At 37.9% G+C, this 16715-nt stretch overlaps 1 protein-coding gene across 2 annotated transcripts in view; it reads right to left on the bottom strand.

The window, feature by feature from the left end:
- Pi3K68D (phosphatidylinositol-4-phosphate 3-kinase catalytic subunit Pi3K68D) overlaps window positions 1-16715 on the bottom strand; it is a 155114-nt gene that overhangs the window by 118118 nt on the left and 20281 nt on the right. Inside the window, exons 1-5 of one of the 2 annotated variants that reach the window (XM_070094679.1) lie at window positions 8944-9521; window positions 8013-8136; window positions 4648-4788; window positions 3025-3107; window positions 1605-1745 (exon numbers count right to left, since the gene is read on the bottom strand). In XM_070094679.1, coding sequence (XP_069950780.1) covers window positions 1605-1745; window positions 3025-3107; window positions 4648-4788; window positions 8013-8136; window positions 8944-9405 — 951 coding nt within the window. In that variant the 5' untranslated portion in view covers window positions 9406-9521. Of the gene's footprint in view, window positions 1-1604; window positions 1746-3024; window positions 3108-4647; window positions 4789-8012; window positions 8137-8943; window positions 9522-16715 lie in introns of those variants that run through there. The other variant, XM_070094677.1, reaches the window with a different exon arrangement.

Raw genomic sequence — 16715 nt, 5'->3', positions numbered from 1 at the left:
GGTGGAGGCTCAATATTCTGCCCTCTCAATATAGCTAAAATTTCTAGTTTAAAGCTATGTTACTATATTCCTCCCCAGCAGTTAAACAATGAAATAAGAAAAGCACAGCTTACATGGCACTGCTTTTACATGATATCACATTAAGTTGTGTGTTTTTTTCAAACATGTTACAGTTGAGTGTGTACATAAGAATACTACTGTACTGTTTCGAAAATGGATACAGTGATAATGTGATAACCTAATGTAGTTTTGTTATATTACAGAAATATTATAGATTAATGTCCCAATTCCTCAGTTACACATACAAATACACCAGATAAGTTTACAACAAAAGACTTCTGGGTTAGTTACAACTTTATGGACACCATTAATGATGCCAATGACTTAATAGTCACTTCTGCCATAGTGAGATCTGCATTAAAAAATATACCTGTAATGTACCTGTGACCAGTTTCTAAAGCCTTTCTTCTACAGCTGTCTGACCCCAGCCTGGGGCCAGGCTTGTCTATTCCTTGATGAGATGCTTGTGAAACATTTGGGAATCTTCATTACAGAAACGCTTCACCAGCCAGTGGCTTCTTCAGTCTATTACAGAGAAGAACAGTGGAAGATGAGGAATTAGAGGAAACCAGTCCCTCATATACTGAGTACCTCAATGAATGTTCTCGTATGCTGAAACCAACCTGAACGTTTAATGGCGTTCATCTGAACTCTCATTTTTTATATACATGTATTTTATTTTTTTTTTATTATCACACTGGCCAATTCCCACCAAGGCAGGGTGGCCAGAAAAAGAAAAACTTTCACCATCATTCACTCCATCACTGTCTTGCCAGAAGGGTGCTTTGCACTACAGTTTTTAAACTGCAACATTAACACCCCTCCTTCAGAGAGCAGGCAGTGTACTTCCCATCTCCAGGACTCAAGTCCGGCCTGCTGGTTTCCCTGAACCTCTTCATAAATGTTACTTTGCTCACACTCCAACAGCACGTCAAATATTAAAAACCATTTGTCTCCATTCACTCCTATCAAACACGCTCACGCATGCCTGCTGGAAGTCCAAGCCCCACGTACACAAAATCACCTTTACCCACTCCACACCACACATTGCCCTCAGACATGACATCTCCACTGCTTCCAGCCTTCTCCTCGCTGCAACATTCATCACCCATGCTTCACACCCATATAAGAGCATTGTATTTTAGTGTAACCCAAATTTATTACATATAGCATTCACAATTTTTATATGCTAAATCTTCCTCAAAATGCTTCATACACAAGGGGCTTTACAATCATTAACCATTAAAAAGGTATCTACCCATGTAGCTTGGCCAGTTACCAGATTTCCTAGTGACTACTTGATCAGTCAGGCTATTGCTACCTGCAGATTGCAGACTTACACAGCCATCACAGCCTGGCTGATCATGCACCTCCTACAGAAACTCCAAACAGTAAATATCCAAAACCCCAGATGGTAGAAGGCTGAAGAGTCTTAGACCTCTGATATTCAGTGTTTTAATTGCACGTAAAGAGCCCATGGATTATTTATGTAATACACACAAGGTTCCTGTGAAAAAAATATTTAATTATACCATTAAGCTTACCGTACGTAAATATGATTGCCTGACAGAATCAGCATGCATGAGTGTGAAGAAAACATCTTCATCATATTTCATACAACTGTGAACATATTCATATTCCCCAAGGAGGGTGTCTCCTGACAAGTAGTCGTCCACTCCTCGAACCTGATAAAAGAAACACATTAGTTTAATTACTGTTATGTGATACAGTAATGGCAAATGTATATTTAAAAAAAAAAAAAAGTACTGTGCTATATAATTTTTTTACCCCCCTTCCCCCACAAACAAAAAAAAATTAGGAAAGCTGCAAAATTTTCAAACTATCTGCCAACTCCTCACAAATTAAAAAAATTGAGTACAATTGTTAATACATGTATTTGCTCTTGGGCTTGTAAAACAATGACTACTGAATGTGTAGTGTAAAAATCATAATGAATGATAAATAAATAAACACACTTTTTCAGTAAACAGCCAATTAACTCATTTCTGAGTAACACTATCCACAATTTTTTGTTGACTGACAGTATTTATGTGTAAAAGCATACAAAGGGAATGTTTCTTGAAGTTCCCCCTAGTAATATTTGAAGTTTTTTCACTCCCAATACGTGCCTCAATAATAATAAGAACAATAAATTTGCAATTTATTGTTCTTACTATTTATTTTTGCAAAGCCTTTTATAGATGGAATAATGAAAATGTATTTTTTTTAACACGTTGGCTGTCTCCCACCAAGGCAAGGTGATCCACTTTCACCATCATTCACACATAATCAGTCTTTGCACAGGTGCCCAGATATGACAGTTCAGGTGTCACTCCAAACAGAATTATAGAGAAATGAGACATGGACAAAAATGCTGCCAGATTTTAGGACTATTTTTCAGTAAACTTAATTAATTTTTTTTTTCAATTGTTATGAATATGGACTACCAAAGAGCGATACCAATCCCCTAACAATGACTGGACAGAAGCACACCTCTGCACCTGTAGTTGCAAGCATAATTGTACAGGTAATTACTAACCTAAGCAGCCTAATAACCAATGCGGTAAGGTAAGTTCTCTTGGATATGCACTAGATGTTGATATTCTGGCAAACATCAAGTGTAGGTGTTAACATCTTGGTGTCATACATTAATTCTTATTTTGGCAGTGCCAATGACTGGTAAGGAGGTGTGGTCTACATTCTCAAATTCTTCTACCCTTGCAGACCATCCTGAAGCCAAACTTCCTTGTCAATGGCCCAAAGATAAATAGCCATCACAACCTACCTGGTTCAGCACTTATAAGCAGCAGTCCAGTAACAGATCGTAAAATTTTAATGAGATCATAAAGGAAACAGCAACCAGAAGATTCTTTATTGGATAAGTATGCCCAGAGGCTTGTGAGGGATTTCCCAGGAAAACAAGTAAAATAGCTGTGAAGAAACAAATGGATAGATAGGGCTTACCTTGAGAATGTAGTCTCCAGATTCACCAGGAAGTTCCAAGGTACAAACAGTGTGCATCACCACATGTTCCACACTAGAGTCCACTGCAGTGAAAGAACAAGATTTCTTTACCAAATAGGAAATATACTTTAAGAGGCTAATAAAATGTCCAGATATTTTGGAGCTTGGATAAAAAGGGGTCACTGAACATCTGCAATAGAAGGCCCTAGGTGTGTGTACCAATAAGTAAACTATACATTATGTACAGTTATGGTATGCAGTTAGGCAGTCCCAATGTCAGAGGCATTATGGGAATGTAGCAAAGCAATGAAGAAGTGTGGCACAGCCTGTTGTGCAGGCAAAAGATTCCCAGGTGCTACACATTGGTCTTACTCATCAACTTGTCAGGGTTTCATACTTTTGATGTTATGATACTTGTCTGATAGAGCAACACAATGGAGTCTTGGTACCGCTTCTAAGATTATTTTTTTTAACGCATTGGCCATCTCCCACCACGGCAGGGTGACTCAACAAAGAAAAACACTTTCATCATCATGCACACATAATCACAGTCTTTGCAGAAGCACCCAGATACAACAGCTCAGATGTCACTGCAAACAGCCAATATCCCAAACCCCTTCTATAAAGTGAAGGCATTGTACTTCCTACCTCCAGGATTCAAGTCCATTAAATAAATATATTGTAGTCTATTAATATGTGGCCATATAGTAAATGTTCAAGACACTCACAAGTGGTGAGAAAGTTTGTTATGAAGCAAAAATATTCCTTCAGGAAAGTGATACTGTATACCTGTGACCCATTTCAAGAATTCTTCTACCCCTGTAGCCTGGCCCGAGGCTAGGTTTTCTTATTGCCTACCTGATCAATCGGGCAATTGCTACTGGTTGATCAGACACTTTCAGCAGATAGTTGTTCAGTTTCCTCTTGTAAACTTCTACTTTTGTTATGGCAATACATGTTTCAATAGCTACTGATAGGTATATATTTAAATAATGAACTTAATAAACAAAATTCTAAAGATTACATGTATAAAATCAAACATAATTCACAAAACTACACTATTTTTAATTTTACAGAACTGTATAGGAAGATGACTAATGGCTGAGGCAGCTGAAATGATATCCGTCTTCTCCAACTACTAATAAAACTTAATGAAAAATATTTATTAGTTCATAACTTACAATTAAATAATTAAGAATATGATTCTCACACTTCCATCAACTTGTAAATGGTTTGTTAATCTTAGGTAATTTAAAAACAAGTACAAGTAGAGAAAACTATCTCAATGTTACTCTACTTACACAAATTCAGTTAGAATTGTATTCAAAGATTACAGTGTACTAGAATTAGCAGTGAGATGATAAATAAGTATTATTTTTTATTTTATCAACACATCAGCCATTTCCCACCAAGGTAGGGTGACCCAAAAAAGAAAAACTTTCACCATCACTCACTCCATCACTGTCTTGCCAGAGGTGCACTTACACTATGGTTATAAAACTGCAACATCAACACCCCTCCTTCAGAGTGCCGGCACTCTGAAGGAGGGATGTTAAAATATGAACTGATATTTCAATGATCACATAGGCCAATTCCTAAACAAAGGTGCAAATAATTACTCACGGCTGCAGGTGAATGTGGCAGACTGTTTATCTTGGTAATGCACTGAGAGTTTACAACTGAGAGAGGGATCAACAGTTCCTTCCAAACAGGCACTGTGCAGCAAACCTGGGTTTCCTATGTGATCATTCCAAGTATACTCTCCTGCAATAAGTATACCATTAGTCAAAATAAATTAAATCTGCACTGCAAGTGAAACACCTATGAAAAGGCAAAACTGCATTTATGAAGATGAAACTTGACTGAAAGAAACGGGGAAAAGAAATGGGTAGTTTATACTTAAATACCTATTGGTATAATGTGGTGCACTTATGCTTTTGGATATTTGCTGCAATGTCTTAATTTTTTCTTCACATGCAGTACTTCTGTTTAGAAAACTATATAGCATGTTTTCAGATTTATGTATTAATATGCTAACTTTTTCTCTCTTACTACTCTCTCTACATCATCATTCCACCAATCGCTTTTCTTCCCTCCTGCACCCACTTTTCTGTAACCACAAACTTCTATATTCTTAAACTTACCCCATACATCTTCAACCCCACTGCCTATACTCACACTATCCCATCTGTCCTCCAACAGTTGTTTATATCTTACCCTAACTGCCTCCTCCTTTAGTTTATAAATCTTCACCTCTCTCTTACTTGCTGCTTCCATTTTCCTTGTATCCCATCTACCTTGTACTCTCACTGTAGCTACAACTAAAATGTGATCTGATATATCTGTGGCCCCTCTATAAACATGTACATCCTAATGTCTACCCAACAGTCTTTTATCTACCAATATGTAATCCAACAAACTACTGTCATTATGCCCTATATCATATCTTGTATACTTATTTATCCTCTTTTTCTTAAAATATGTGTTACCTATAACCAAACCCCTTTCTATACAAAGTTCAATCAAATGCTCCCCATTATCATTTACACCTGGCACCCCAAACTTACCTACCACACCTTCTCTAAATGCTTCTCCTACTTTAGCATTTGTACATGTGCTTGTAGAAATAAAGATGATCTTCTTTCTATCAACACACAAGTGCTACTACTGGAATAAATAAATTAGCTTTGCTCCTGTAGCCCTAAATTGGTAAATACAATCTAAAAAATGCATAAGGCATACCAAGCAACAAACTATAGTGATAAAGTCCTCTGTACATCAGAGTACCATTCTTACATGATTAATAAATTTATATGTACATAAAAAAAAATTAGCCAGATTCTACAAGTCAAAAACCTTTAATATAGGCTTTTAATACTAGTGGTGTTATTGAACTACTACTATTACATATTAATCATATAATTGTCTTGCACAGTAGCTCAGGATATATTCATGGCAAAATTATAAAGCTGCAAGTTTCTGCTAGTTTCAGAGTACAGACTGTATTCAGATCAATCTTTAAAATAGAATGCTATAATTTATCTTCAGCTACCAAACATTTTTTATATTATTAGCTGTAGGAAACCTGGCCTGAGACTAGGCTAAGATTAGACCAATTCTCACAACCAGATACAGGCAGGCCCTACTTTACAGTGATTCACTTTATGTTGTTTCACTAATACAGCAGTTTTCAATTACACCCATTCTTCATTTATTCAGACTTCCTACAGTAAATATATTCACCACTCTGACTCATGAAATCATAATGACATAATTGCAAGCAAACCATACCATGGGCAGGGCTTGAACCCGCGGTCAGTTGTGTCTGGAGTTTCACGACTCTCTGACTGCGGGTTCAAGCCCTGCTCGTGATATGGTTTATATTCACCATTCACTATAAACTAAGGACAAAAATATTTCAAGGGAAGTAATGTGTGTACTGTATATACATTTTTTAGGTCTAGCTCTATAGCTCACTTAATATAAAATACAGTAGACCCTCATATTACAAGGTGGTTACGTTCCTCAAAATGAAGTGAGAGATGAATCCGTGTTACATAAACTGAAGAACTTATGGGAAAATAGGCTTACATTCCTGGGATCCCCCCAAAAGCCAAACAAATTTTTTTTAGACATCCAGATCCTACAAAAATAAAAATAATAATGTTTTTGCTGCTTAAGACTACAAATGCAACAGAAATATTATTATTAACCTTAAATTGTGGTTGCTGGTGTATGTCAGTCATTGTTAAGAGAGTGGAGATGCATGGTGTGGCCCTACTAGGCTGAGGTGGATGGCTGATGGTTGCTGGCAGAAGTGGATGGTTGAGGTTCTGGTACTAAAGTCGGTGGTTGTAATGGAGTGTGCATAAACTCTAGCTTCTTTTACCCTGCAGTACATTATGTACCTTATTCCAGAAGCTTGGTACTGCCAGGCTGGAGTCAGAGTCCACTGATGCAACTAGTTTTTTCATCACTGTCTTGTGTAGTGACACTTGCATGACTTAACTCCCCGATCCAGTGGTTGTATTGAAGATGTTGTATTTGGAGGTAAAAATACAACTTTTACATGTGGGGTCACATCCAGCAAAGTTTCTGGATGAGTAAGGGAATTATCAAGAATGAAGAGAGCCTTGAATGCAAGGTTCTTGTTGTGCAGGTAAAACATGACTTCAGTCAATAAATATTTCCTCTGTCATCCATGCAGACTGGTTTGACCTCCAAATTACTGGTAAGGTGTTTTTATCTACACCTTTCAAAGCAAAAGGAGCAGTAAATAACCATGGGTTTACACTTGAAATCACCTGGTGCATTACCGCAAGGAGCAAGGTGAAGCAATCCTTTGCTGCCCTGAAGCCTGGTGCAGCCCTGCAGAGACAGTGGTCTCACTCATAGCCAGGCAGTGGCCTGAGCGAGGGAAATATCCCACGGGCAACACTCCAGATTCCCCCCCCCCCCCAAATTGAACCGTGTTAAGTTAATTTAATGAAGTGTTGTATAAAATTATACAGCAATTTTTCAATAGTGTAATAACCAAAACGTTCCAAATAAATCTATGTAATATAAGGGTCTACTGTAGTCTAAACATATTATAAGACTTTTATATGCATTTGAAAGTGAAAAAAGCTACAATTTATTTTACAGCGATTTTCGCTTTCCAGCAGCAGCCCGGAACCTAACCTGATGTAAAAGTGGGACCCTCCTGTACAGTAGTTAAAAACCAATGGTAAAAATATATACTAGCAAACTATTATATCTTGAAAAGCATTATAGGGCTGATTTTTCAATCAACACCATCAAAGTGATGATAGCTGAACACAAAACAAACAAAAATTCATGAAATATTTCAAAATATTTTAGAAAGACATGGATACAGACTTATCTAAGAGCAAAAGATAAACAAAACAGGCACCATAAATGTGACTTTGCCAAAGTAGAATGCTATATTCTAAGGAAATGTAGAAAATATATATTGAGTTAACTCCTACCTCTTCGTTTCTTGATGCAGTTCCAGAAAGCTCTTGCTTCATCATCTGCACTAAGTGCAGGGATCTTGCGTACATGTACCTGACTAGTACTGGCCCTTCCATCAAATGAGACACCAGATCGTTTCTGAAACATATAAACACACTAAAGTACAGTATGCTGTTCTTAAGAGTATTTCTTGAATTATCATTCCCATAACCAATTTATATAGCACATGCATAATGAAGACAACCTTCTCCATCCAAGTAAATATTCTGCCACACATTTAATGGAACTTTGCCATGATTTAACGATGGTCAGCAACAGATCATAAGAACAATTCTCGAATCAGCAGGAAAGCTTAATGGATGAAGCAACCAGGAGATAGCCCTACCAGGTAAGAAAGCAGTACTCCAGCTGTAAATGAAAGTGGAACACCACCAGAAACTGCCAGAAATAAAGCAAGTGACATCAATAAATTAACTGACATCAAGGGGGATACCTGTTGCAGAAAAAATAACTGGATAAGCAGGACCACCTGTAACAAGATTAATCTGCAAACAAACCACAAAGCACTGGTTCACAAGCTCACATTTCACCTATCCAGGTATCAGTGCTGCAGCTCTGAAAGTGCTTTCCTCTAATTTATGCAAAATCACAGTATTCCATCAGCCTGAGACAGTCACTATTTACCATTACCTAGTCAGGGGAGTGAACACATGAGAAGCCAGCCCATCAGCATACTGTCACCAACAATCCAGCAAAACACTCACTGTCTTGACATGACTCGTATAAGAAACATTCCTAGATGAAAGGACTTTGACAAGTTTGATGGTTATACCTAATGGATGCAGTGTAATAGGAGTGGGATATGAATCTGTTGCACTGTGCTTCATTTTTTATAAAATAATTAATTTTCATTTTTGCATATAAATAAAATATACTGACAATTACCTTTACATTTTTTCCTTTGCATTCAAGAGAAGAATATGTACACTCAAATGACGGTTGTGTTGTAGCTGCACAAATTTCATTGCACATGCAGGTTTCAACCTTACTCACTTCATCATCATCATCATCATCACTAATATTAATGCTTCCATCATAGTAAATCATGTACCAGTGACTCTCTGATTTACGAGTTTTGATCTCAAAACTGACATCATAATCACCTACTTTGTCTTTAAGAAAGTCCGCAATATTTTCTGTAATTTCAACTTTATGTGAATCTTCGACAGCTCTACTCTCATGTTGCTTGCTGCCTTGCTGTGTGTGTAGAGGTAAGGATTCAGCACTACCAATATCAGGTGGGAGGCAATAGAAGGTGCTTCGCCTCTTCCCGGGTTTTTTGGTTTTCCTGTCTGGAGGCTTTTCAGAGGTGTTACTGACCTCTTCTTTTGTTTGAACTTGAACCATAATTAAGGTATTACAACCAAATAAAAATTAGTTTTTCACCATTAATTCTAAATTATAATCTAAGAACAGCCAATAAATTAAGTATTGTTTTATCAGCACCAAGAACATGCAAGAGCAACAAGGTAATACTAAAATATAACAGTAGTAACATCCCTGGTTACTGCAGGCATCTTATCTGTTTTACTCCCACAAAAGATAAAATTGTCAATAAAATCTAATGATAAACTTATCTAACAACTCATATGTTTTGATAACAATGTACAAACAGATACACAGACCAGTACTATTTATACCAATTATCTGGTAATGGCTCTAGGAATGAATACTTTTGCCCTGAATGACTAGTCTCAGACCAGACTTCCTAAATTAGAAAAAAAATATTGCATGAACCAGAATTACAATGTTCCATTAAGAATCATGCAGGAAAGTAAAGTGCAAACTGAATATAAGAAGATATTTTTATGACATGCTGTTGGAGTGTGAGCAAGGTAACACTCATGAAGGGATTCTGGGAAACCAGTTAACCAGACTGAAGTCCTGGAGGTGGGAAGTACAGTGCCTACACTCTAAAGGAGAGGTAATATGTTGCAGTTTTTGAACTCTGGTATCAACACACCTCTGGAAAGATAGTGATGTAGTAAGTGATGGTGAAAGCATTTCTTCTTTATCGGGTCACCCTGCCTTGGTGGGAAATGGCTGATGTGTTAAAAAAAAAATTTATATGCCCATCATATTTATATACAGTACTGTCCTAGAGTGCAAAACATTTAATAGGCTTCCATTTACATGACAGGACAGGTGAATATTGTACCTATCTCAATGGTTTCTATATAAAAATAGATCTTTCTTTATCTTTCTTCTTTCAACACACCAGCCGTATCCCACCAAGGCAGGATGGCCCAAAAAGAAAAACAAAAGTTTCTCTTTTTAAATTTAGTAATTTATATGGGAGAAGGGGTTACTAGCCCCTTGCTCCTGGCATTTCAGTCGCCTTTTACAACGCGCATGGCTTACGGAGGAAGAATTCTGTTCCACTTCCCCATGGAGATAAGAGGAAATAAACAAGAACAAGAACTAGAAAGAAAATAGAAGAAAACCCGGAGGGGTGTGTATACATATGCTTGTACATGTATGTGTAGTGTGACCTAAGTGTAAGTAGAAGTAGCAAGACATACCTGAAATCTTGCATGTTTATGAGACAGAAAAAATGACACCAGCAATCTTGCCATCATGTAAAACAATTACAGGCTTTCGTTTTACACTCACTTGGCAGGATGGTAGTATCTCCCTGGGCGGTTGCTGTCTACCAACCTACTACCTAGGAAATAAATAAATACATACATAAATGAAAATATATACATATCATTAACCCCTTTTTCCCCGTATAGCCTACTAAAAAGAAAAAGAAAACCATCATAAGAACATAAGAAAGAAGGAACACTGCAATAGGCCTACTGCCCCATGCGAAGCAGGTCCATGCCACCCCCCGGCCTAGAACAATGACCACCTAGTCAGGTCACTTCCACTTAACCCTTTCAGGGTTTCAGCCGTACTAGTACGGCATACGCACCAGGGTCTTAGACGTACTATTACTCAAATTCTAGCGCCTTCAAATCTAGTGAGAGAAAGCTGGTAGGCCTACATATGAAAGAATGGGTCTATGTGGTCAGTGTGCGCTATAAAAAAAAATCCTGCAGCACACAGTGCATGAGAAAAAAAAAACTTTGACTGTGTTTTTGGATTAAAACAGAAATTGAGATGATTTTGACTGGTTTTACAATGAAAAGTACCTTGAAATTGAGCTCAAAGTAGCAGAAATGTTCGATTTTTACCAAAGTTCAAAAGTAAACAAATCATGCTAAGCGTCCAATACACATCAACCGGAGAGTCTAATATTCTTTCACAAGTGCGCTGATATTATTTATACCATTTCTACACTAATGCAGTAGTCTGCATAACAGTAAATCTATTTTTTGAGAATAAAAATTCAAAATGGAAAGCAAAAGAATGTAAGAGGGGCATGGGGACGTGACTAATGATCAGAGGAAATGTTATTTTAGTGCCAGGAATGACTTTCTTGTTTATTCTGGACCCTATTTGGAAATTGGCATCTTTTGAAATTTGTGTGAAATTGGCAAAATTGCTAAATTCTGACCGCTGTATTGGATAGTTGAAATTGGTAAATTGGTGGTTTCTTGTACTCGTTCGATAGAAAAAAAGGGAGTTCTAGCGAAATAGTTATGATTTTTGTCGACTGGTACATTGGAATTGGCCGAAAATAGGGCTCAAAGTGGGCAAAATTGCCGATGCGTAAACATCGTCGAGACCGCTAACTTCGCGAGAGCATAATTCCGTAAGTTTTCCATCAAATTTCATACTTTTGGTGTCATTATGATTGGGAAAAGATTCTCTATCTTTTCATAAGAAAAAATATTTTTTTTTAAATCTGGGGGACCCTGAGAACAAGTCTCTGAGAGGGCCTGTGGACCCTGAAAGGGTTAAGGAAGGAGCACGGCACCAGACCTGGTAGCCCAAGCTAGCCAGGTCCAACTCGCACCCACCCACACCCCACTCATGTACATGTATTTATCCAACCTATTTTTAAAACTACACAAGGTCTTGAATGTGCGTGGATGTTGTGCGAATGATAAAGCGATGACTGTGGATGTTATGAATGAGAAGCTGGATGTCCTGGCTTTTAGTGAAACAAAGACGAAGGGGGTGGGAGAGTTTCAGTGGGGAGAAATAAATGGGATTAGGTCAGGGGTTTCAAATAGAGTTAGAGCTAAAGAAGGAGTAGCAATAATGTTGAAGGATGTTATGGCAGGAAAAGAGGGAACATAAATGTATAAATTCAAGGATTATGTGGAGTAAAATAAGGGTTGGATGTGAAAAGTGAGTTACAGTAAGCATTTAGGCACCTGGAGAAGAGAGAAGTGTAGAGGAGAGAGAAACTTTGGGAAATGCTGAGTACATGGGGGGGGGGGTTTTGAACCAAGTGAGAGAGTACTTGTAGTTGGGGATCTCAATGCTAAAGTGGGTAAAAATGTTATGGAGGTAGTAGTAGGTAAATTTGGGGTGCCAGGGGTAAATGAAAATGGAGAGCCTGTAACTGAGCTATATGTAGAAAGAGGTTTGGTAATAAGTAGTACATATTTTATGAAAAAGAGGATAAATAAGTATACAAGGTATGATATAGCACACAATGAAAGTAGTTTGTTAAATTATGTATTGGTGGATAAAAGGTTGATGGGTAGGCTTCAGGATGTACATGTTTATAGATGGGCAATTGATATATTGGATCATTATTTAGTTGTAGCAACAGTTAGAATAGGAGGTAGATGGGACAAAAGGAAAATGGCAACAGCAAGTAAGAGAGAGGCAAAAGTGTGTAAACTAAGGGAGGAGGAAGCTAGGGTGAGATATAAGCAGCTATTGGCAGAAAGGTGGGCTAATGCAAGTATGAGTAGTGAAGGGGGAGGGGTTTGAATGTGAGGCAGAAGTTTATGGCTATAGGAGGGTGGGTGCAGGAGGAAAGAGAATGATAAAGTAAAGGGTGTGATAAAAGAGAAAAAGGTAGCTTATGAGAGGTTTTTACAAAGCAGAAGTGTTATAAGAACAGAGTATATGGAGATTAAAAGAAAGGTGGAGAGAGTGGTGAGAGAGTGCAAAAGGAGAGCAGATGACAGAGTGGGAGAGGCACTGTCAAGAAATTTTGATGAAAATAAGAAAAAGTTTTGGAGTGAGATATTTTGGAGTGAATATTTTGAGGAAATTTTAAATGTCGATGTAGAAAGTGAGGTGGTAATTTCATGCAATGGCCAGGGAAGTATAACATCTTTTAGGAGTGAAGAAGAGCAGGATGTGAGTGTGGGGGAGGTGCGTGAGGCATTACGTAGAATGAAAGAGGGTAAAGCAACTAGAACTGATGGGATCATGACAGAAATGCTAAAAGCAGGAGGAGATATAGTGTTGGAGTGGTTGGTATTTTTGTTTAATAAATGGTACTTTTGTTTAATAAAAGAGGGGAAGGTATCTAGGGATTGGCAGAGAGTATGTATAGTTCCTTTATATAAAGGGAAGGGGGACAAAAGACTGTAAAAATTATAGGGGAATAAGTTTACTGAGTATACCAGGAAAAGTGTATGGTAGGGTTATTATTGAAAGAATTAGAGGTAAGACAGAGTAGGATTGCAGATGAGCAAGGAGGCTTTAGAGTGGGTAGGGAATGTGTAGATCAAGTGTCTACAGTGAAGCATATATGTGAACAGTATTTAGATAAAGGTAGGGAAGTTTTCATTGCATTTATGGATTTAGAAAAGGCATATGATAGAGTGGATAGGGGAGCAATGTGGCAGATGTTGCAAGTATATGGAGTAGGTAGTAAGTTACTAGATGCCGTAAAGAGTTTTTATGAGGATAGTGAGGCTCAGGTTAGGACGTGTAAGAGAGAGGGCGATTACTTCCTGGTAAAAGTAGGTCTTAGACAGGGATGTGTAATGTCACCATGGTTGTTTAATATATTTATAGATATTATTATTTTTTTTTTATTATCACACTGGCCGATTCCCACCAAGGCAGGGTGGCCCGAAAAAGAAAAACTTTCACCATCATTCACTCCATCACTGTCTTGCCAGAAGGGTGCTTTACACTACAGTTTTTAAACTGCAACATTAACACCCCTCCTTCAGAGTAAAGGTGTGTAAAGGTAGAAAGTTGAAAGTGAACATAGATAAGAGTATCAAATGATTTAGATAAAGAAAAATTGGATATCACATTGGAGAGAGGGAGTATGGAAGAAGTGAATGTTTTCAGATACAGTGGACCCCCACTTAACGATCACCTCCCAATCTGACCAATTATGTAAGTGTATTTATGTAAGTGCATTTGTACGTGTATGTTTGGGGGTCTGAAATGGACTAATCTAGTTCACAATATTCCTTATGGGAACAAATTCAGTCAGTACTGGCACCTGAACATACTTCTGGAATGAAAAAATATCGTTAACCGGGGGTCCACTGTATTTGGGAGTTGACTCGTCAGCAGATGGGTTTATGAAGGATGAGGTTAACCATAGAAATGATGAAAGAAAAAAGGTGAGTGGTGTGTTGAGATATCTGTGGAGACAAAAAAAAAGCTATCCATGGAGGCAAAGAAGGGAATGTACAAAAGTTCATATAGTGGTACCAATACTCTCATATGGGTGTGAAGCTCGAGTTGCAAATGCTGCAGCGAGGAGGCGGATGGAGGCAGTGGAGATGTCCTAAGGGCAATTTGTGGTGTAAATATAATGCAGAGAATTCAGTGTGGAAATTAGGAGAAGGTGTGGAGTTACTAAGAGGGGTTGTTGAGGTGGTTTGGTCATTTAGAGAAAATGGATCAAAGCAGAATGACTTGGAGAGTGTATAAATCTGCAGGGAAAGGAAGGCGGGGTAGGGGTTGTCCTCGAAAAGGTTGGAAGGAAGGGGTAAGAGAGGTTTTGTGGGCGAGGGGCTTGGACCTCCAGCAGGCATGCATGAGCATGTTCGATAGGAGTGAATGGAGACGAATGGTATTTGGGATTTGACGATGTTAGTGTGTGAGCAGGGTAATATTTAGTGAAGGGATTCAGGGAAACCGGTTATTTTTATACAGCCGGACTTAGAGTCCTGGAAATGGGAAGTACAATGCCTGCACTCTAAAGGAGGGGTTCGTGATATTGGCAGTTTGGAGGGATATGTTGTGTATCTTTATACGTATATGCTTCTAAGCTGTTATATTCTAGGCACCTCTGCAAAAACAGTGATTATGTGTGAGTGAGGTGAAAGTGTTGAATGATGATGAAAGTATTTTCTTTTTGGGGATTTTGTTTCTTTTTGGGTCACCCTGCCTCGGTGGGAGACGGCCGACTTGTTGAAAAAAAAAAAAAAAATCAGGGAAACCGGTTATTTTTATATAGCCGGACTTGAGTACTGGAAATGGGAAGTACAGTGCCTGCACTTTAAAGGAGAGGTTTGGGATATTGGCAGTTTGGAGGAGTATGTTATATATCTTTGTATATGCTTCTAAACTATTGTATCTGGGCACCTCTGCAAAGACAATGATTATGTAAGTGAGGTGAAAGTGTTGAATGGTGATAAAGTATTTTCTTTTTGGGGATTTTTTCTTTCTTTTTGGGTCACCCTGCCTAGGTGGGAGACGGCCAACTTGTTGAAAAAAAAAAAATTATCTGTGTGCATATGAATAAACCTTAGATTTAATACCATATTTTTAGCCAAAAGCTGTGAGGGTTTACTTATAAGTAATATTTTTGAGGAGTTGAAATCTATAGTGCAATTCATGCACTGAAGAACATAACAGAACACTGCAGCAGGTTTGAAATCTATGCTAGGTAGTTTCTATTTACACCCACACATTCCTCTCATCCACATCTTACATTATCTAGCACAGATCAGGAACCACCTGATAGGATGCTCACTAAAGCATGTAGGAGAGAAACCAGATAAGGAACTCCCTATGCATTTTATTGGGACATTGGCAGTTTGGGGGAGCATCTAAACTGTCATATCTGGGCTCCTCTGTAAAGATAGTGATTATGTACGTATGATGGTGAGTGTTAAATGATGAAAAGTTTTTTTTTCTTTCTTTCTTGGATTTTCTTTCTCCTTGGGTCACCATACCTTGGTGGGAAACAGCTGACAGGTTAAGAAAAAAAAAAAAAAAAAAGGAATGAAGCAATGCCTTGTATAAAGCATCAACAAGCACCAACATCTCTCAGAGTGAACATAAAAGTAACCAAACATTTCACCAGAAAATATGTTGTGATCCTCATCAATTAGCTTCAGTCCTTCATATACAGCCTGTGATTTTGGTCTCTTAAGCTTTTATATATTTAGTTTACTTCAAGGGATTATAAATAATTTATTCTCATACCAGTTCCAACAGCAGCAGAGCAGTTTCTTCCTTGCAACACATTTCAGTACTGTACCTTAAATAAATGCGAGTGGTGAAGCAATGTAAAAAGAGAGCAAATGAGAGAGTGGGTGAGATAACAAATTTTGTTGAAAATAAGAAAAAGTTTTGGAGTGATTAACAAGTTAAGGAAGCCTAGAGAACAAATGGATTTGTCAGTTAAAAATAGGAGAGGAGAGTCATTAAATGGAGAGTTAGAGGTACTGGGAAGATGGAGGGAATATTTTGAGGAATTGTTAAATGTTGATGAAGATAGGGAAGCTGTGATTTCGTGTATAGGGCAAGGCGGAATAACATCTTGTAGGAGTGAGGAAGAGCCAGTTGTGAGTGTGGGGGAAGTTCGTGAGGCAGTAGGTAAA

The sequence above is a fragment of the Cherax quadricarinatus genome, chromosome 47 (genome assembly GCF_038502225.1).
Source record: "Cherax quadricarinatus isolate ZL_2023a chromosome 47, ASM3850222v1, whole genome shotgun sequence".
NCBI lineage: Eukaryota > Metazoa > Arthropoda > Malacostraca > Decapoda > Parastacidae > Cherax > Cherax quadricarinatus.
The sequence above is the reverse complement of the archived record's forward strand: the minus strand, read 5'-3'. Positions and strand labels throughout refer to the sequence as shown.